Source organism: Rutidosis leptorrhynchoides, chromosome 6 (assembly GCF_046630445.1).
Source record: "Rutidosis leptorrhynchoides isolate AG116_Rl617_1_P2 chromosome 6, CSIRO_AGI_Rlap_v1, whole genome shotgun sequence".
Classification (NCBI taxonomy): domain Eukaryota; kingdom Viridiplantae; phylum Streptophyta; class Magnoliopsida; order Asterales; family Asteraceae; genus Rutidosis; species Rutidosis leptorrhynchoides.
In genome coordinates this window covers 285,327,072-285,350,851 of record NC_092338.1, presented here as the reverse complement: position 1 = coordinate 285,350,851, position 23,780 = coordinate 285,327,072, and the positions used below count along the sequence as shown (strand labels likewise).

At 35.1% G+C, this 23,780-nt stretch overlaps 1 protein-coding gene across 1 annotated transcript; it reads left to right on the top strand.

Annotated features, from left to right (window-relative positions):
• Positions 1-22,653: 22,653 nt before the first annotated feature.
• On the top strand, positions 22,654-23,232 carry LOC139854532 (uncharacterized). The gene has a single exon (XM_071843833.1). The coding sequence runs from the start codon at positions 22,654-22,656 to the stop codon at positions 23,230-23,232; it is 579 nt and encodes a 192-aa protein (XP_071699934.1).
• Positions 23,233-23,780: the final 548 nt, after the last annotated feature.

The following is a 23,780-nucleotide window of genomic DNA, read 5'->3' as shown; positions in this document are numbered from 1 at the left end:
TTCCTCGAGAAACAGTTGCGGGTATTTCAGTCTCATCTGATCTTCACGCTCCCACGTGAACTCTGGTCCTCTTCTCGCGTTCCACCAAACTTTAACGATAGGAATTCTGCTTTGCTTCAACTGTTTGACCTCACGACCCATCCTTCTTTTTAACAAACAAGACCGGAGCTCGAACTATGAACTCCTCGGTCGTAAAGTTCACCTGGTTGCGCCAGACACGGATCAAAGTATTACAACCCCGATGTTCTTCACCATGGGGAGTTCTTATTCGATGTGAGCACCTTGCTCCTTAGCTTGGCATTCATAGCCAACAACTCTTATAGCTCTAGGGGTAAGGTCTAAACGGTGCGTGTGCCATTGGGGCTGCTCCTGGCACTAGATCAATCTGAAATTCGGCTTCCCGGTGAGGTGGAAGACCAGGTACTCCTCCGGAAGGACCTTAAGGAAAGTTTCTAATGGTTAGGACATCTTCAATTCCCTTAAATGTTGATTCAATTATACTCATATGTACCTGAATTGCGAGACATTCTCATCTCAGGTACTTCTGGAACTTCGAGTAATTAGTGTAACATGACGGTGTACTGATCTCCTCTCCGTACACCATTATTATCGGTGAAAGGAATTCGAGTAGCCTTCTGGTCGGGGCTGCCTCGATTGTATCATCAGATAACCGGTTTGTTTCAACTACAAGGTTAAAACTTCCCAGCTTAATAGTTCTATAGGGTACACGTTGTCTAATGAAGGTACATGATTATAGACGTTGTGACCAAATTCTCTAGCGTTAAAACTTCTATCAGTGCGGGTGTTGACAGTATATATAAACGTTATGATCGATGAGCAAGAACAAACTCGTGACAATTTCATGAAGGACGATACTGCACAAGGTGTAATGGCAACTCAACTAAAATCTGATATCCAATCAAAGGAGTCGGTGCAGATTTCCAAACATATACTTCTCGCAGAAAACAGATGAAGTGTAGTTCATGTCAACGCATTCAAAGTCGGTTGGTGGTGTTTTTAGGTATAACGAAATGATTACTACTTAAGGAAAGCATGTTAGAACAGATTGAGGATGGATACGGTAACAAGTTGTACTTACTAGTAGCAATGAGTGGTGGTGTTAGCGATAAGCAGCGATAGGTTGTAATGTGCAGTGATGATAGTAGTGACTAATAAGTTATTAGGTAGTATACTCGTATCATAAGTACACACATGCATATTAACGCACCCAGTAATACATAATAGTTATCAGTCAGTAGACTCGTGTTGGGAAACAAAAGCGTGAAACTGCGGGTGGTTGAATGATAGGTAAGTTGGAAGTCAAGGAGAAAACATCTACTACGTATTGTGCGAGCTGTTACCAGGAATTCCTCCTCTAAAGACGTATCGAAAATGAGTTGTGATGCACAGTAGCGAGTAGTAAAACGTGGAGGTGTTAGTAGTGACGAGTAGTACTTAGTAGTGGTAAGTGGTAATGAGTAGTATTTAGTAGTGGCAAGTAGCAAGTAGCAAGGGGTAGCATTAAGTAGTAATGACAAGCAGTGAGAAGTAGTGATCAGTCGTGATTAGCAGTGAGAGGCGGCGTTGGGTAGTAGTAAGCAACGATAAATAGCAAGGAGTAGTGGTATAAGATGATGAGTATGTACAGGCAGTGTCTTCATATTGCCGAGTAGAAATCAGGGGTGACGGACAGTGTCGGGTAGTGACGAATTGTGACGTGATTACATGCTCCTTATAGGTTATAATAACAATTAAATTGTACAGTGTAAATTTCTACTCATATTTGAAATTAAACGGTTTATGTTCTAAACGGTATCTATCCTAGTAACCTACTTGACTCGCTCCCAATTCCTTATTTTGCGATGTCGGAACTTCTATATGAGTTACGTAATGTAATCCCGGTCATTACATTATGCCATCTCACATTTCCATTCGACATCACTCCATAAGTTCAAGATGGCGTAATCAACTTAATTTAGTTAAATCTCGCGTCGCGTGTACGTATGTGTTTTGTAGTATGTTGTTCAGTTCACGTCCATATCATATGAGTGTAAGGTGTATATGTATGTGATGTAATGTGTAGCCCTACATGTTGCATAATGACACATACAGTGTAAGTACGGTGTATAAAATTCGTCCAAGACACACCGCTATAGACTAGACTTCAGTAATGCGTCCTACGGTTAGACACACTAATGTATCCTAGTTCCCTATAGCCAAAGCTCTGATACCATCTGTAACACGCCGTCAAAAATCCCTTTAACGGAATGTTAACTCTGGTCCCAGTGCTTGGCTTGACTTCTACGTAACAGTAATATCTTACAGCGGAAGCAATTAATACCTGAGAATAAAACACGCAAAATGGATCAACAACAATGTTGAGTGAATCTACAGGTTTTAGCTAAACAATATAGTATGTTTAAGAAATACATTTCGAAAACGGTTATTTGTGAAAGACCACCAAGGTTCAATGTTAAAAGTTTGTAGACAACTCCGTGTCCCATTTCAAAAGTTTGTTGACACTACCATGTCAAGTTTCAATCATTTATAGACAATACCATGTCAAGTTTCAAATATTCGTAGACAATACCATGTTAAGTTTTATCTCATTTGTTCGTAAACCACAGTTTTAAATAACGTTGTATAGTATCTGAAAAACAGTTATCAGAAAATAGTTTAAGTTCCTTGACCACGAGATTTTACAAGTACAACTCCAAGTTGCGAAACGTTTGCATAATCTATGAGCACCTGAATACTAGCAATGACCCGAGTATAGAATCCACTATACCCGCCTTTACCTCATAAAAATGTTATACACTTGTACGAATGTATTATGTTCAAAATAAATGCACCGCAGTTTTTATAGCGGGTGAGGTTGTCAACCTAACAGATCCGTCCATCTAAATTGTGCCTACACCGATGGTATTTAAAGTATTCAAGCTAGAGGCTTTGTGTACAAACTCAATATGCAGATATAGTACTCGTGTCAATACAAAAAGCATTTGTAAAAATATAAGTAACAACAGCGTGTATTCTCATCCCTGAAAACATGTAAAAAGTGGGACTGTAGACTCACCTTTGAATAAAGCTCGGATTAAAAGACAACTATATCATGCAAGTCAAACAAAGTCAACCGAAGTCAAACCGAAAGTGAAAATTGGTCAAAGTAGTCAACTAAAGTCAACATCAGTAGGTTCATGTCAAATATGGGTCAACATGTCAAACCTAAGTCAAACAACACGTTTCAGGTCATGAATAATCATTTTCACAATTTCAGTTTATCGTTGTGCACAAAATTCATGAACTCGTAGCATACTTAGCATATTATCTCATGGTACATAATTCATGCAAACATGAAAAACTCGAGATCATAAGTAAACTCAAAATCTATTACAAACAGTCCAGCCAGGGTCTCATACGATAATTAAAAGTCAGTAATCAGAAGGGGTACATTTGGGGTTCGCCAAGACAGTTTCTGACCGCGCACTGATTTGGTTTTAGCTATAACCGGAGTTAGGGACATGCAATCGATACAAGAATAGTGGAAATAGTTCACAAACAAGTTTAACTGACACATATGAAAAATCGAGCAATTTTGGTTTAGCCAATTTGTACAGTTTATTCATGCAAGTTGAACATTCAGTTTTTCAGCTCAAATAAGAATTTACATAAAGTATGGCCCTATTGTGCCCAATGCATAAGGTTTCAGAGATTGCCATTAACTAACCATATGTCACATATCATTTCAAAAATCATATTCCAGAAGCATACATGCTAATTCAATAAACACAAACCACAGAGTATAAAACAGAGAGCAAGTTGCTGTTTCGATTCTAGTTTAGTTAGTCACATTCGCACGCAATTATCCGAAGATATAGATGCAACTAGACTATGATATCTACATGAAAAGTGAATTACTTTTTGTGTAAATTTCAAATATGTAAAGCTTTAAACACAGAAGTTAACAAATTTTATCATACAAGTCCGTTTTCATGCAAGTGCTGTATAAATCCACTTTTTCACTAAATTGAGCATATCTCAGGTTATACATAAGTAAACAACATGATATCCTAGTGTAAATTGTGTGTTTTTAAATTACCTATCCATTGGTATTAATTTCACAAGCCAATTCGTGGTCTATCAAACCCAGATTTCGGATTACACAACAAAAACACAACGTTAATTTCAAATGGACATAACTTGATCATCCGGAAATGAAATCAAGCGAATCCAAAGCCTAAAATCAATAGTTTTTCGTAAGGATTCTGAATATCACATAATATCATACATTTAAAAAGTCAAAATTTACTGTACATGCAATAAACAATTCGGTTTTCGCATTAATCAATCAAAACGGGCAATTTATCGCATCTAGTATTCATCAAACATCAAGACTTGAGCAATAGACAACCCAATCCATGAAACTTTAACAAAAATCAGATTTTAAAGATTAGGGTTTATGTAATCATACCTTTGATCACAAAATTAATGATACACACGCGTAGAGAACGACGATCGGAGCAAGATTGATCAAACGAGTAAGAGCAAACAAGAAAGTTTGATGGTTGATTTGTGTGTGTGTGTGTTTGATGTGAAGAAGAAGAGAGGGAGGAGGAATGAGCTGCATTTTTCATAGTTAGGATGGAATGAGAGGATTATCTAACTAGTTATTTAGTGCCTAAAAATCAAAAGTCAACAAACATGGGCCTAAAAACCAATAGTCAACAACCATGGACTAATCATGGGACCAAGGATGATGAGGTATGAGGTCATGGCCATGTGGCCTAGGGCTCGGGTATCGGCTCGTTTTGTGTAAAAGCTCGTTCGCGGGTGGTTCGTTTCGAGTGCCGTTAACCGTACCGAATCTCTGGAACGTTAACTAGTCGTTGAAACAAAATCACCGTGTTTAATTCATTAAGTAAATAATAAATTAAATTTCCTTCGTAAGTTCAATAATTATTAACAATAATTATTCTATCATTTTTCTGAGTTCCGTTAACTGAAAAGTTTTCTAGGCGATTAACTTTAATCGTGTCGTTTCTAGTTTAATTTGTCAACCGAATTAAGTTCACTAATTAATATAACATATTAATTCAAGTAATCCACTAAGGATCAAGTACGCATTTAATTATTTTAAATACGAAAAAGTTTCACGTAGCCACTGTTAACTATTTTGGAAAAAAATTTGGCGTATGAAAATTGTATGATTTAACTAACGATCGTCAAGTATTTAACGGAAGTTTTAATGGAAAAACTCGGGTTGTTACATAAACTGTAGGAATCGACAGATAAATACAGTGTCACATCATTATAATTGTTTAATTAATGGGTTTAAATGACCAATTCTAGCCTAGGGAATTGAATCTAAGTGGATACCTTTGTCTTTTATTGATTTAAGTTTAATCAATTTTCGCATCTGCTTAGTTTTGCAACAAAACTCCCCCTTTAAATCTTAGAATAATTAATAGTTCAAGTTTTTAATTGACTGCTCTCTGTGGAACGAATTGGTCAAATACTTGTTTAATTACTACACGAACTGGTTATAGTTGTCTGTATTGTGTGATAATCGATAGGTATTTAGCTAATAACTTAGAGTACGAAATTACACATCAAAAGACCTTGGTGATTCTAGGCAAATACTTAGCATGAGTATTGTGCGTGATTGTGTGAAAGGTATTCTATACTTGTCTCAAACCATATATATTGAGAAAGTAGTAGAAAGGTTTAACATGGAGGATTCAAAGGCTCGATCTATGCCTTTGGGTAGCTCGATAAGGTTAACAAAAAGTCAATCACCTAAAATGGAAGAAGACAAGGCGGAGATGGAGAAGGTTCTGTATGCATCGGACGTGGGTAGTGTTACGTATGCCATGGTTTGTACGAGATCGGATATTGCCCATTCGATGGGAGTTGTAAACCCGTTATATGTCTAAACCGGGGAAAGAGCATTGGTAAGCGGTCAAATGGTTACTTCGTTACTTGAAAGGTACTTCTAATATGGGATTGTGTTTCAGTAAAAACAATGTCAAACTTAGAGATTATGCGGATGCTAATTTAGGTGGATGTGATGATTCGAGGAAAAGCACTAGAGGTTATGCTTTCACAATAGGGAAGATAGTAATTAGTTAGATGTCTTGACTACAAAGAAGTGTTGCTTTATCAACAACGGAGGCCGAATACATGGCTATTGCAGAAGCTACTAAAGAGCTTTTTGGTTGAAGGACTTCTTGGGTGAGTTGGGTAAAAGACAAGACTATAGTGTCTTGTATTATGATAATCGAAGTATGTTTCATCTTGGGAAGTATTTGGTGTTTCATAATCGTACGAAACACATCAAGTTGAGGTATCATTTTATCTGACAACATATAAAAGATGGCACTTTAATATTGAAGAAAGTCCTTGGTTCAAAGAATCCCGCGTATATGCTTACTAAGGTGGTGACGATGGACAAGTTGAGGTTTTTCATTACCTCAATCAGTCTTCTCATGAAGTGATGAGAGAAGATGACCTACAAGAGAAATAGAGATATGATGGTTCGAGTCTAACAAGAAGTGTTGAAGACCTTGTATCGAAAGTCAACTCTTTCGACGTATGTGATGAGTGTGTGTGTCCTAAATTTCATTTGGATAGTATGTATGGAGGTTTGAAAATCTTGGTTAGTGTTGGGTTGAAGAAGATTGGGTTTTGTTATAGTCTCCTTCACGTGGGAGATTGTTGGAGTAAAGTAGCTTGAACAAAAACGAAGAAACACAAGACTCACGACCGCGAGAAGGGAAGTCGCGATCGCGAGTGCAGCAAGGACAGGAGCTCGCGAGATGGAAAGTAGAAATCGCGACTGGAGATTTTGCTCGGGAAATATCTCGCGATCACGAGAATAAAGGCAAGGAGTGCCTCGCGATCGCGAATCAGGGACTGACGGGCCAAAGTTTCCAAAATCGAGTTTTCTTGGTCCCTAAGTTGTTTCCTTGTTATTTTATGCCTATATAAACACCCTAATGTAACCCATATCATGTATAATGAATTCTATCAATAAAATCTCTCTAGTTTGGTCTGTGGATTAAAGTAATCAGCCCTTGATTACATATAACCAAGTTAAATTATCGCGTTCTTATTTTCTTTGTTATTGTCTACGTTTGTCTTTGTGGGAGGGTGATTTTCTGGAAATCACTCTTATTGTTGGGTCATAAATCCTTACAGATACGGCTCAAGGATAATATACAAAACACTTTGAGTTAACTAAACCGAGTTGAATCCAAGTTAAAATGTCAACCACAAACAATACAAAATAGGACCTAAAAAATACTAACAACAACCAAACAAACGGTAATGACATGGACCTACATAATCCACAAAATATGAACTAACTGGCATTGGGCAAGCCATTACAATTTCTAACATCCGGCCAACATACTTTTTCGTCCGACTTGTTAATTTGTACGAAAAAGGAGAACATTATCCGAACCATTTTCATTTAGCGTGGCCAATGAAAGTTGTTGCGAACCCCGATAAACCATATCTTGAAAGACAACTCTAGTTTTTGAATTCAAAACACGATCCACTTCACACTCCCGCCTCCGACGCACAAGTATTTACTTGATACAACTACTTGTATTGGTTCAATGATTAATTAATATATACTTGTAGTTATATGCATTTTCTATTATAATGTTTATTAAATTGTTCTATTTTTGTGTGTTTATGTTCTTATCAATTTAGTGGAGTAACATTGAGTTGTAGCTCAGTTGGTAATGGTTTACCTCTCTTAGCGAGAGGCCATGAGTTCGACTCCACTGGACTGTAACATTGCACTCAATGTTATCCCTGTCCTGAAATGTCCACTCAGGTTTCCTTTCGCTTAGTGCAGGGGCAGCAGAGAGGGGGGTTTTACCAGCCATGCTGATGTGTCAAAAGTGTGTGCAGTAGTGCTTAACTTATCTTTCAACTTTTAAATCTATAAAACCTTTATTTTACTTTTAACACCTTAACGATCAACAAAACCCAATCAAATGTAGTATTTTAGGTTATCGTCCCAAGAGAGCGTAGATGCGGATAAGAGTTGTTTTATTTAAATAGTTTGATTCTTATTAAAGAATTAAAGATAGATTTTTATGTCTTTTGATAGGATAGATTCTTATCTCATAGGAAACAGATGCTTTAAAGATAAACAAAGAAATAAAATAAAATAAGGAATTGAAGATTCAAAATAAAAAGATAAAAATAAAAGCAATTACATGAACGAATAACTCATACGAGAATCATATTAGGCAAGTTTCATAACTTATATTAACACAAAGCAGAATAATAATCATAGACCAACTATTATCCCTAAACAGGTTAAGCTAAGTGTTGCATATCATTCAACAAGTAGGACATAAAGCATATGCTAGATATGTGATGTGCATAACTAACATCTCAAAATTCTTCATGTTCAATTCAATTACATGATACATATCAATCTTGTGATGAGGATTAACATGCAAATAGACTGACAATTTATATAAGCTATTAAACACCAAGTAGATCAACTCAAGTTACTAGCTGAAAGTCAATTACTACTAAGTTCTCATGCAATCATTAATTAAACAAATCCAAACAAAGGTTCTTCGATTAAGCCTAACAATATCAAACTCTATTATATAAGCGTAATTTTAATTAAACAAGTTTATCACTATTAAGCTTTTTAACCTAGTTTCATGCAATTCAATTTGACATGTTTGATGGACTAGATCTAAACAAGCCGTCGGCTTGGAAGGTGAGGCCGGTGGCTTCATCTGATTCCCAAATGAAGTTCAGTTTTCGTCCATGTAACCACTATGAATGTTTAGTTCATAGCAGAAGACGAACATAAACGATTAAAGTATATAAAATAGACTAAACAATAAAGTAAAGATAGAATCATACCATAAAAAGGTAGATGTAAGAAACTTGAATTAAAACTTGAGTAATCTTGGTTACAATGAAAAGTAAATCTAATCTAAGTGTTTTAAACCCTAAAAAACGAAACTAAACTAAATTGTATTGAGTTGTACTGAATTGCACACCTAAAACTGAGACTGGAGCCCTCTATTTATAATATTCAGAAATGGTGGCCAAGCCGGAGGCTTCATTGGGAAGCCGGCAGCTTGCCTTGGGTCGGTGACTCCTTCTGCAAGTTTAACTTAATCTGTAAGCACAAAATGCGTGACCGTCATAAGTAAGCCGGCGGCTTGGTAGCAGGCCAGTGACTTTAGAGGTACTGCAATCTTTTTGACTTTGTTTCCATTTTTAGTTGAACTTGGTCGACAAGTTAAGAAACCATGTAAACTAGACCGGCGGCTTTAGGATGAAGCCGGCGGCTTCAACTGAATTTTGCTCGGTCAACAAGTTCATCTAATTCTACAACAATTCTAGAACATTCTGGCGTATTCAAACCCAAAGCCGGCGGCTTCCTTGAACCCTTGCCGGCGGCTTCATTGACTTTTCTGCAATTTTTCCTGTTTTTGATTCTGTTTGATACATAACTTTGATAAAATCATTAGAATTGCCTTTTGTTTTCCATTTTACCCATTGTAGTGTGTTTTAGGATTAAAATGTCTTAAAATAACTCCTCAAAATGTTATCAAAAAACTGTATAATTTAGGAGTTATCAAATTCCCCACACTTAAACCTTTACTTGTCCTCAAGTAAACCTTATAAATCATATTACTTTGAATGGGTATACATTTAAAGTAAAATTGCAAAGTCAAAAATATGTCTTAATAAGAAGTTAGTTTTATTATTCGTAAGAACTAGTCTGGACCAGATCAAGGATTACAAGTAGTCCTAATGTTTATTAAGTCAAATTTATACAAGTTGGTCATAATTGGACTCTTTTGTTTTCTAACTAGAGCATTTAAAAGTGTATGGTTCTCATTGGAACTCTTTTTCTTTATTGGCCTTCATTGGGCTCTTTTATATTTTCATTTCTTTTGCTTTCATGTTCAACATTTAGCTTTACATTTGGCAATTTTTTTAAATTGGCCTTTATTTTGGACTCTTTTGCTGCCTCATTGAATCATGCTTATTATGCCATATGGTAGTGGCTATAAGTTTACAATCGTTTCATAATTTTTGGCTTTTAAATTCTTATCTTAAACACGTAATCTGATCTCGAAATTGAGAGTAGTTCTATTATTACTTTTAAGATTAAATTAGTAAAAAGACATAAGTTTGACTAAGAATTTATACTTTCTAAAAAAAATTATTTGTACCCTTTTCAACTTTTTGGGGAAATTATAGCATCTTTTAATCTTTTTAAGTGAATAATCACTTTCCTCTCAACACTTAGATTATTCAATATCATCATTGCATTTATAATAATAAAAGATATAAATAAATGAAACACATAATTGTAATATATGGGAAAGAGTGATGTTACTTGATTGTAGGATCATATAATGATTGCGGAGCACTTTTGCGAACTTCTTTTGAATTTAATATAAATAACTTGACAAGATATTAAATAATGCAAAGTATAACACAAACATAATGTTTTATTAATAACTTTCATTACTTAAACAATTTAACATTTAGGAGCTATATTGCTCTTATATTCATAATTAAATAAGTAACCAAATAATAAAATACTTAGAAAAAACATAATCTTAATAAACATATATAGGGATAGGTAGTTTTGATTATAGAGTCGGTTGCGCGACTCGTTCTTTCAACGGGATCACTCCTTAAGCTTATTTTCCCCACACTTATTCTTCTCATACTCATTTAACTCAAGGATTTGTTTTCTCACTTTAGTGCTAAGCTTATATTGCTCTTTTATGAATTCAGTCACTATTTTATCAACGGTGAAATCATCGTCATCCTCCTACTCAATTTTAACCATTATCACATTTGAGCGAGGAACTTTAGATCTCGGGACTAACGGAATAGATTCAAATGTAGCACCATAACGAATGATTATCGTATTATTAGCATAGTTAAAGGTGGCACGAGCAGTAGCTAGAAACGGAGATTCTAAGATTAAAGGAGTTATCGGATCTTCTTTCATGTCCATAACCACAAAATCAATTTTATAGAAAGCAGAACCGACGATAACTTCAACTTGTTTAACAACCTCCAATGGTTCATGTAAACGACTATCAGCAAAGCATACATTCCCTTTTATAGGTTCCAACGATGGCAATCCTAAGCGATTGTAAATGGAGAATGGCATAACATTAATGCTATAACCAGTATCAGTTAATCCAATAACAGGAATGGGACAATAGATTAAGCAAGGGATTTGGAATTCCCCTGGATCAGTGTGCATAACAACGGGAATTTCAGGTGATGCATATGGGTCTATCGGATTAATGGTGTATCCTAGGAGATACACGTATAAAAACATCATTTTTATACAGAAAACTCGATCAAAGAGCACAAGAGATAACTAAATTTGGTGGTTTTTAGCATTTGCCGCCCAGCGTCTAGCAGGCTATCCAACGTCAAGCGTAAGCCCCACAGGCAACTTCTATGCATAAGCCTTTTTACTCAGCGCGTGAACGGCACGCAGCCACGTCAACACACACCACCGACATTTCAGATACTTCACGTAACATAACCATTCAGTGATTGACACGTGTATCCCGTAAATTTTGGACATTCTGTGCCAATAAATAGACCCCCTGGGTCACCACATTTCACATCATTCTGATCGGAACTTCAGTCAGAGAGAAGTACATTTTCTCTCTCACATAGTTCTTTCTCACTCTAAACATACATTAGCCGCTTAGCAGCAATACGCTAGACGGGTCATTACAGATTGATCCACAGATTGATTGAGGCCACCCCACAGATCTTACATCTGTGTTTCAGGTCTGCAGAGATTATTTCTCGAGGGCAAACAACAATCAACAGTATACGCCACACACTGAGCATCTAATTTTCTGTACTAGTATCTTACAGCCACTATACGGAAAATCGTATTAACAGATGACGCCACCCGTCTCAAAGACCACCAAAAACACCAAGAACGCAAAGATAACCGAAACAACCTCATCAAAAACAACACTTGAACCAGTCGATGAAAACCTCATTGAAAATATACCAGTCGATCAGCTAACTCTTGAAGAGACTTCAGTTGAAGAAGAATATCATTTACACACTGTCATAGCAGATGATTAAGTTCATGAAACCATACCACGATTGAGAAAACCACTGATAGGAAGTTCTAGTGCCGGAATGTGGAAAGCTAGGCGAGGAACAAATAATGTTTATTTCAAGAAGACATCAGATGTCAATGTTAAGCACAACAGCAAAGGAAAATCAATTTCCAAATCACAATTGTGACGATCGCTCCAAATCCATATGGACGAACACGTCATTCATCGATTTCATTTCGAGGTATTTGACCTCTATATGATACGTTTTGTAAACATTGCATTCTTTTGAAAAGGCACACCATAAATGAATATTTAAATCAAAGGTTTTCGACATCTGATGATTTCTACATATAGACAATCACCGTAAATAATAGTTTACAATAGTACTTCCGTTGACAATGCAGTCAAAATAAGATACATGGTGATGATTTGGTGAATGCAACGTTTCCTTGAAAAATATGCCATGTACGACTCCATGCACATAGCTTGTCTAACATATAAGCAAACAGCGGAAGACTTCTAGGAAACCTGAGAATAAACATGCTAACAAGTGTCAACACAAAGGTTGGTGAGTTCATAGTTTTAGAGTTTCGCATAATCTGTATATAAAAGTGGATCACAAGATTTCAGTTGTTTCATCCAGAAACGTTTATCAAAAGTTTGTCAATAGATTCTACGTAACAGAGCACCCTGGTAACTAAGCTTTAACATTATAATGATAAATACCCCATTCGTTTTAATACACGTAAACCAATGTGTCCTAAACTCAAATAACACACGTCCGTTAAAAGGCTAGAGCTCTAGCTCGGACGGGGATGTCAAGCCCTATGGATCCATATACTGTTATTTGCGCCCACCAGTCCATATCCTATGTACTGGCAGCTACTAGTTACCAAAGTTAAGGGATTTTCGGTTTAAACTCAGTGTAGATTTAAGTATGTACTTGTATCCATTGAGTTTAAAATAAATTGCATGTATTCTCAGCCCAAAAATATATATTGCAAAAGTAATTAAAAAGGGAGCAATGAAACTCACCTTAGCAGCATATAAAGTCGTTCACCAAAATGTGACCGAAACTTGGATTACCAAATAACCGTAGATCTCAACCTAGAGAACATATGTTGGTCAATAAATGTCTATCAAGCTAGGTCAGGTCATAGTGTATCACAATCCTAATGCTCGAGATCGACATACAAAAGTTATCCAAAGTCGTTTCAAAAAGTCAATTTTTGACAATAGTTTAGCAAAACGAGACGTACCTTATATAAGGATTCATTTACTCGGTTGGTAATATTCAAAAATTCAATTTATCAATCTCGTAAACAAGTTGTTTAAATCTTAATTGCAGATTCAAAAGTAATTTCAATTAACGTCAATCATAATTCAGTTGATCATATCTTTTAATCCATTCATCGAAACTCTTCGATATCTAAATGAAAAGTCATTGATTTTTCGTCAGCTTTCCAAAAACATGTATATCATATACCTTTTACCAGTAATATATGTATTTAATTTGTGATTCATTATAAACTGTTTAACGACGAAATTTAGTATACAAGCATGTATAAATATATATACTCGAGCACTAGACATGTATACACTATTAATTTATAAACGATAAAATATAAATGCTTACGTATCAATATTGTGATTCAATATTTCAGAAAAGTACGTAGACGTAACGAAGATGATAAACACTAGGTTAAATATGGCCCCGAACATTACCTATAACCTCCTTGGCAATAACCCATAATTTCCTTAGTTCTATCCCGCTCGAAAAACCATTTTGAAAGTGATATGCTCAAGACCTCGTCGTAGTATTTTATGTATAATATTAATACTACTAATAATAATAAGATTAATAATAATATTAATCTTAATAATAATAATAATAATAATAATAATAATAATAATAATAATAATAATAATAATAATAATAATATAAATATAATAAATAATACGGAGGAATGAATTGGAAAGAAACTGGAAACCAGCTCGAGCTTTTATAGGATTCTGGCCTGCTACAGTACCCCATGCGATCGCATGGGGTTTTGCCTTCTTGGCCATGCGATCACATGGCTATGGGATCCAGCTCACAATCGTTTAACTTTTAGTTTGTCGACATCAAATAGTATTTTACTGTAGCAAATAGTGTTTACTGTAGCAAATAGTATTTATTGTAGCAAATAGTATTTACTGTAGCAAAGTCGTTTTTTACTGTAGTAAATAGTGTTTTAATGTAGCAAAGTCGTTTCACTATAGCGCTGTAGCAAAGTCATTTTTACTGTAGCAATTAGTGTTTTACTGTAGCAAAGTCGTTTTCACTGTAGCGAATAGTGTTTTACTGTAGCAAAGTCGTTTTCACTGTAGCACTGTAGCAAAGCTGTTTTTACTGTAGCAAATAGTGATTTTCGAAAACACTGTAGCTTTTCAGGTACTATAGCGATTCGAAAATACTGTAGTAAATTAGTGTTTTACTTGTTCATCTTAAATATTTTAGTTAACTTATCTAAATATCAATCAGATAATCAAACCAATAAGGTTAATGCACAGTATCATTTTCATAACACTTTGTTACGTTTTTAAGTTATAGTATATGTATCTATTTACATATAATTGTCCGCGAATCGTTGAGAACAATCGAAGGGTAATTGAATAGTTCAAAATTTTGAGATTCAACTTTATAGACTTTGCTTATCGTGTCGGAAACGTTAAAGATTAAGTTTAAATTTGGTCAGAAATTTTCGGGTCATCACAGTACCTCCCCGTTAAAGAAATTTCGTCCCGAAATTTGAGTGAGGTCGTCATGGCTAACAATAAAAATGTTTTCATGACGAATATGAGTTGATAAATAGAATTTTTATCACCGTTGAATAATATGGATAAAACAATCCAATTACTCGAAGCGTATGAGGGAAGTTATCGTAATAGAGTGAAATGGAGAATAGAGTTGCGTCTTATCTCTTGACGTAGTAACGATTGATTTCCGGAATTTAAGGAATAGAAAATCTTCATTATCTAAATAAGATTTGATTCTTCAGAATTTGCGGAAATTAGAATTTTCTTTGATTAAATGCGTAATCTGCCTCGATTGCTATGCCTGATATTTTGCTATAAATTAAACACTTCCGTTTCATTATTTCCACCAATCCTACATCTTCTTCTTCATTTCATACTTCCAAAATATTGTGAAATGCTTCATCCAGTTCTGATTCTTGATATACTCCTAACTTTCATATCTGTCATTCTTCTTTTTCATCTACCACCAGAGGAAGTTATTTTCTTCTACCATTACCTTGGGGTTATAGTGTTTTTCATTCTCCCGTGTCTTTATATTGCTATACGCATTGATATACACGGTTTGTAATTTCGGGGTTGTTATAGGGCTTTATATTTTCCATTATATTTCGGAGCTTCATGCTTTCATTTTCTCTTCCCGACTTTAAGTCAAGCGAATAATGGTCCAGAATTCGTAGGTATGGATTTTGAAATGAACATAGTTAATGTTCTAAGAAGGGAATTGTAATGGCACGATCTTGATTTATCAAATTACTAGAATATCCGGAAAAGACCGAATCATCAAGAAATATATTTTCTTGATATATTTAGAGATTATATAGAATGAAAGAGTTATGTAACATGGTTCATGATGAGGGTGGGATCTGTGAAACTTTATCACGTTCCATTAGAAACACAGCATGACTTACTGTAATATAATCAAGTTGATCAAGTGTCATTATATTATACTAATTCATGCTTCAGTTCCCAACACTACTTCAAAACATTCATATTTTAAACTTGAAGGTTTCAGAATTTAGAAACTAAAATAGTTTCTTTTATGATGTAATACAGATAGCGCGAAGAGATGAATGATTTCAGATAAGAATAGTTATGAAGATATCTCCAGAAATATCGAGGATATTTATAATGAAAGATACGATGATATCTTAGAATTTCTAATATCAGAGGATGATGCAGAAAATCTGTCTGTGAAGGTTTAGAATGAGGAGTAAGGTGTTTGCTAACGATTTTAGCAGACACTGAATCATTTGGATCCTTTGAAGGTAGATTTCGTCCTTGTGATTTGTCCACAGCCTCCTTCATGGTTTGCTCAATCTGTTTTCCAGTTTCAAACCTTCTCTTTTTCTCAGCTTTACCACCATATTATTCTTTATCATCAAACTTTTGACTGTTAAGGTCGTTTACAGTTTTTGCTGCTTCATCAGCATTGTTCCAATTTCAGAGAACTAGTTCATAGTTTGGAATGTTTTTCAGAAACTTCACATTCGGAGTAAATAAGTCTAGGAGATAGATGTTATCTATATATAACTGTTGTCGTAGAAAATGCTGCGAGATTCAAAATACTGATTGCTAATTCTCGGTAGTTGGTATGACAATTACCGTTACAAGACGTGGATGAGTACATGATAGGGTTTCAATGAGTATAAGGATTTTTCGGAAGGTCAATGATCAATGAAGTTGTTGGTAAATTTACTGCTAATGTGGTGGAACATAAAAGGTTCCCCAGTAACAAAAACGTATATACCAAAGTTTCAAGTCTGAAAGGTTGTCGTTGACTGGTTGAATGGTTGATAATACTCGATACTTTGAAAAGGAATTGCAAAATTATTTTTGGTAAAAACAATACTAAAGGATCTTTCACAGTTTTGAAGTCAAAGTATAGCTTTGAAAGATGTAGAGATCTAAGAATGATTTCACCGGTTCAGAGTTATGACTTGGATTCTGATCCGTCAATATCAGAATATGTAATTGAATTTGTATGAAAACGATTGTATATCGCTGTGAGCATTGTTAATAATTTTTGAATCAAAGTTGAAGAATGTACAGTGTAACATATTAATTGTGAACTTATATATTTCCCGAGTATTACCTACCCGTTAAAGATTTCACAATTAACACTTTGTACAAAAGAATTTTTATTACCGTCTTTATGAAAATATATGCATGTATATTTTCTTCAGATGTAATACAGATTTAATGAGTTAATATCATATTAAGCTCATTTGATTTTCGGCTTGAATTAGAAATGAATAATCTCTAAAATATTAGAGATTACATAATCTTCGCAGAGTATTTCACTAATGAAATCAATATTTCATTATTTATTCTTATTCCTTGCTGAAGGATGTTGATGCTCGGGGAATTTTTGTGAACCTTACAAGGTACATATGATGTTTTCTGGAAAGTTTCGAGTACATCGAAAATGAAAATGTAAAATCAATTATGTAATTGAATAATACACATGGTTTATTAGGAAATGGAATTCATTGAGTTTTAACAGAGATTGTAGTTAGTGATGGTTAAGTTGTTAACAAAGGATGTACATCATAGCATATTAGTAATATGACTTTAACCGAGTAATATTTACCCTTTTTCAATTCATACATAATAGCTTAGTACGAAAAGATATATTATGATTTCCAAAATCTATATAATATATAAATTCTTTGGAAATAGTGAGTTAATACTTCATAACTCATTATTACAATATACTCATTGGTGATTGTGGTGTCGATATCGTCGGTGGTTATGGAGCTGGTGGAGCTTGTGGTGCTACAGGTGTGGTTGGTGTTGGTGATACTCCTTGGTATCTACGGTGCATATGACGTTGATGTTCGAGGTACAGATCGTGATGTTGAGGCGTGTGATGGTGGTGTTGCTGTTGCTATTGGTACTGCTTGTGGTACCTGTATAGTAGATGTAAGCCTAGCTTCCAAATCGAACACCGTCACCTCCAGGGTTTCTAATTTACGCTCGAGTCTATGAATTAGTTCTACCCATTCTTCCGTAAGGGGTGTCAATTCTTGATATTTAGTTCGAAGTCTCTTAACCTCTTCCAATAATCCTATATGATTAGAATTTGGGAGTAGAGGATGAATACTATCTTTAACTACATCGAGCCTACCTTCGAGGCAGAAAATCCTTGCGAAAAGAGTGAAAACGGTGTTGCGAACAGGTTCGCCGGTAAGCGGATCGAGTACTCCGACGTTAGGCAGTAAATTTGGCTCGTGGTATGGAGTACCTTCTTCATTTCTCCATATGGTAAGTATTTCGCGAACCCATCTCCATTTTCTAAAGAAATCACGGTAGTTGATCGGTCGGTGCGCTCCCGTCATGCTGTCTTCGGAGCTGGAGGAACTTGGTCTATTCGAAGAGGCCATCTTACTTGATCACATAAAGTTATGAAATGATTCTAAATATGATTTGAGGGTTAAATACTGGATGATATCTCCGTCTTCTCGCATACGTATATATAGTAAAAAGATTCCGTAATTTACGGAGGTAAATTCGAAAAGCGCCAAATAAGATCCACTGTAGTAGATATGATAGGATATGATTTTTCTATACACCGTGTATGCAATAGATGCAAAAACACATGTCAGGATTTAAGTTTGATAAACAGGTAATTTCCGACAAGAAATGATAAGCAAAACTTTTGACATGGAGACACAGTCGAAGTCCAGACTTACGAATGCATCCTAACAACTATCAGTTAGACACACTAATGCAAGACCTGGTTCACTAGGACCAACGCTCTGATACTAAATGTGACGATCGCTCCAAATCCATATGGACGAACACGTCATTCATTGATTTCATTGCGAGGTATTTGACCTCTATATGATACGTTTTGTAAACATTGCATTCTTTTGAAAAGGCACACCATAAATGAATATTTAAATCAAAGGTTTTTGACATCTGATGATTTCTACATATAGACAATCACTATAAATAATAGTTTACAATAGTACTTCCGTTGACAATGCAGTCAAAATAAGATATATGGTGATGATTTGGTGAATGCAACATTTCCTTGAAAAATATGCCATGTACGACTCCATACACATAGCTTGTCTAACATATAAGCAAACAGCGGAAGACTTCTAGAAAACCTGAGAATAAACATGCTAACAAGTGTCAACACAAAGGTTGGTGATTTCATAGTTTTAGAGTTTCGCATAATCTGTATATAAAAGTGGATCACAAGATTTTAGTCGTTTCATCTAGAAACGTTTATCAAAAGTTTGTCAATAGATTCTACGTAACAGAGCACCCTGGTAACTAAGCTTTAACGTTATAATGATAAATAGCCCATTCGTTTTAATACACGCAAACCAACGTGTCCTAAACTCAAATAACACACATCCGTTAAAAGGCTAACTCCCTAGCTCGGACGGGGATGTCAAGCCCTATGGATCCATATACTGTTATTCGCGCCCACCAGTCCATATCCTATGTACTGGCAGCTACTAGTTACCAAAGCTAATGGATTTTCGGTTCAAACTCAGTGTAGAATTAAGTATGTACTTGTATCCATTGCGTTTAAAATAAATTGCATGTATTCTCAGCCCAAAAATATATATTACAAAAGCAATTAAAAAGGGAGCAATGAAACTCACCTTCGCAGCATATAAAGTCGTTCACCAAAATGTGACCGAAACTCAGATTACCAAATAACCGTAGATCTCAACCTAGAGAACATATGTTGGTCAATAAATATCTATCAAGCTAGGTCAGGTCATAGTGTATCACAGTCCTAATGCTCGAGATCGACATATAAAAGTTATCCAAAGTCGTTTCAAAAAGTCAATTTTTGACAATAGTTTAGCAAAACGAGACGTACCTTATATAAGGATTCATTTACTAGGTTGGTAATATTCAAAAATTCAATTTATCAATCTCGTAAACAAGTTGTTTAAATCTTAATTGCAGATTCAAAAGTAATTTCAATTAACGTCAATCATAATTCAGTTGATCATATCTTTTAATCCGTTCATCGAAACTCTTCGATATCTAAATGAAAAGTCATTGATTTTTCGCCAGCTTTCCAAAAACATGCATATCATATACCTTTTACCAGTAATATATGTATTTAATTCGTGATTCATTATAAACTATTTAACGACGAAATTTAGTATACAAGCATGTATAAATATATATACTCGAGCACTAGACATGTATACACTATTAATTTATAAAAGATAAAATATAAATGCTTACGTATCAATATTGTGATTCAATATTTCAGAAAAGTACGTAGACATAATGGAGATGATAAACACTAGGTTAAATATGCCCCCGAACATTACCCATAACCTCCTTGGCAATAACCCATAATTTTCTTAGTTCTATCCCGCTCGAAAAACCATTTTGAAAGTGATACGCTCAAGACCTCGTCGTAGTATTTTATGTATAATATTAATACTACTAATAATAATAAGATTAATAATAATATTAATCTTAATAATAATAATAATAATAATAATAATAATAATAATAATAATAATAATAATAATAATAATAATAATAATAATAATAATAATAATAATAATAATAATAATAATAATAATAATAATATAATAAATAATACGGAGGAATGAATTGGAAAGAAACTGGAAACTAGCTCGAGCTTTAATAGGATTCTGGCCTGCTACAGTACCCCATGCGATCGCATGGGGTTTTGCCTTCTTGGCCATGCGATCGCATGGCTATGGGATCCAGCTCACAATCGTTTAACTTTTAGTTTGTCGACATCAAATAGTATTTACTGTAGCAAATAGTGTTTGCTGTAGCAAATATTATTTACTGTAGCAATAGTGTTTTACTGTAGCAAAGTCGTTTTTACTGTAGCAAATAGTGTTTTACTGTAGCGCTGTAGCAAAGTCATTTTTACTGTAGCAAATAGTGTTTTACTGTAGCAAAGTCGTTTTCACTGTAGCAAATAGTGATTTTCAAAAACACTGTAGCTTTTCAGGTACTGTAGCAATTCGAAAATACTGTAGTAAATTAGTGTTTTACTTGTTCATCTTAAAAGTTTTAGTTAACTTATCTAAATATCAATCAGATAATCAAACTAATAAGGTTAATGCACAATATTATTTTCATAACACTTTGTTACGTTTTTAAGTTATAGTATATGTATCTATTTACATATAATTGTTCGCGAATCGTTGAGAACAATCGAAGGGTAATTGAATAGTTCAAAATTTTGAGATTCAACTTTATAGACTTTGCTTATCGTGTCGGAAACGTTAAAGATTAAGTTTAAATTTGGTCAGAAATTTCCGGGTCATCACAACAATTGTTTAAGCTATTCAATCAATTGAATGCTTTAGTTGATGACACTGAAAATCAACACAGTGATGAAGGTTTTCTAGACAACGATTGGAATTTTGAAGAAGAAGGTGAACAGTTCTTTATGACTAAAGAAATGGCAAGCAAGTTACTGGATGGAATTTTGACTAAAACAGCGCCATCGCGATTTAAGCAAAAATTAGCACAACCAACTATCCGTGTAACAGCTGTAGATAATTTGTTTGCTTTGATTACTGGAGATAAAGCTATCAAACCGCCAGCAATGGTAGAGTCAACACAATGTTTTATCCCTCGAATTGCAGATTATCCATTACCAAGAAATTTGGGAATTCCATCTTTCGGTGTTTATGATGGTACAACAGACCCAAAAGATTTTCTGACTATGTTTGAAGGTGTTATGAGGTTGCAGCATTGGGAAGATGAAACTGCGTGCCATATGTTTCCAATGGTATTGCAGAAAATGGCAAGGGAGTGGTTTGCTAGCTTGTCACCAAGGAGCATTAACAGTTTTCTTGATTTGAGGGCAAAGTTTGTGATGCAATATCAAAACTTGAGGAGCTGCACGTTATCACATCTTGATGCACATGAGATAACAATGCACCATAATGAATCACTGAGTGATTTTATGAAACGTTATACCATTGAATGTCAGAAGATACCAGACATACCAGAGTCTCAGCTTGTTTCAGGATTTATATTTTGTCTTGATCAGCGATGTTTTGCACGATTAATTCATGCTTTGCGTTATGACATTCCAAAAATATTGCATCAGGCATTGGGTATCGCTCAGAAGCATTTACGAGCAGGCGAAATGGGATATCCAAGAGTGAATAATTATCAGAGAAATTTCAGGCAGCAAGGCGGAGAACGGAACAGAAATGACAATTATCAGAGGCAACTTGGTTACGACAATAATGACCAGAAACAGTAGAACGGCTGGATGGGAAATAATCATCCAAATGATAATTATCACCATCGAAAGCCATTAGACAGGCATCCACTTATCATGGCATTAACCAAAACTCCAAAAGAAATCTTGTTCACAGAACCTGTTAAGGAAACTTTTCACCCCCCACCGCCGATGGAAGAGCGTCAGGGACCACAAAGTGACAGATGGTGTGACTTTCATGAAGCATATGGGCATGACAATGATAATTGCATGTCACTGATAAGAGAGATCATTGCGAAGATCAAGGCTGGAGAATTAAATCATCTTTTACAATTAAAAAACTGTCGACGAAATGATCCAAACAAACGTTTTGCTTGGTAGTGAAAAATGCGTCACGGTGGACGGCGTGACAGGAACAGAAGAGAAGAAATGAATGATGAAAGGGATCCAACCCCTAAAATGCACATCAAGGTTATATAGAATGAGATAGAGGATATTGAAACAGACGGAGAACGCAGGACGGAGACCTGGATGTATGCTCCAATCATATTTCATACCATTCCAAATTGGCATCTTTCAGAAGAGCCTGTGGTCATCTCAGCTGTAATTGCAAACAGAAACATCAATCGAATTTATACTGATACAGGTAGTGAGGCAGATATTTTATACTTGCATTGTTTCAAAAGTTATCCGTTCAGTGTGACGGATAGGCTTCGCTACACGACTGTGAAAATTGCGAGCAATATGGGAGAATCAATGAAGGCAGTTGGTAGAGTGAAGCTGGATGTAACATTGGGAACACACCCTTTAGTCCGAACAGAAATTGTAGACTTTACAGTTCTTGATGGCAGATCAAGATTCAATGCATTGTTCGGTAGGCAAACTCTTCACAAATTTGGAGCAATTACTTCCACACCACATGCAGAAATACGGTTCCCAACACCAAATGGTGTAGCAGTAGTACACTCTGAGTATGTGGGACCCGCAAGAGAAAAATCAGTTGTTTATGAAGCTCAAGGGAATTTTATCAGAGGGGAATCATCGAAACAGTTATTTAGCAGAAATGATGTGAACGGGTACTTTAAACCATACAAAATGTGGGAGTATTGAAAGGAGGACGCAGAACGCTAAACGGAGGACAATATAATAGCATGAATTTTACAGAACAATTTTTATCATATTTTTAATTTTTCTCAGTTCAGACAATCGCACAATACACTTTTTGTAATTTTCTGATTGGGACTTGATCACCCCATACGAAGATATTAAACAAAAATGTTGTATGAGTGACAGTATTATCAATAAAATTTTAAATTTTTCTTACGCACAGCGTTACGCGTTACAAATGTAAAGCATAGCATTCATTCCTACCCACATAAGGCAAGGCATTTTTATGCCCCCGATGGTAGAGGCTCTTGTGTCAACATTATAGGCACAAGGGATCGGCTAGTGATAGTGATCCAAATGAACATATATTTAGTTGCAATATCACACAATTATGTAAAGTTTTTAGTTGTAATTATTCAATTTTTAAGTTTTAATCGTTAAAATATATAAATGTGAAGACGAAGCATGAAGATTAAAGAATTGAAGAAAAAGTGCCACTAAAGCCTCAAAAGTGCCACTAAAAGTAAGTTAAAGACTTGCGCGAATTTTGG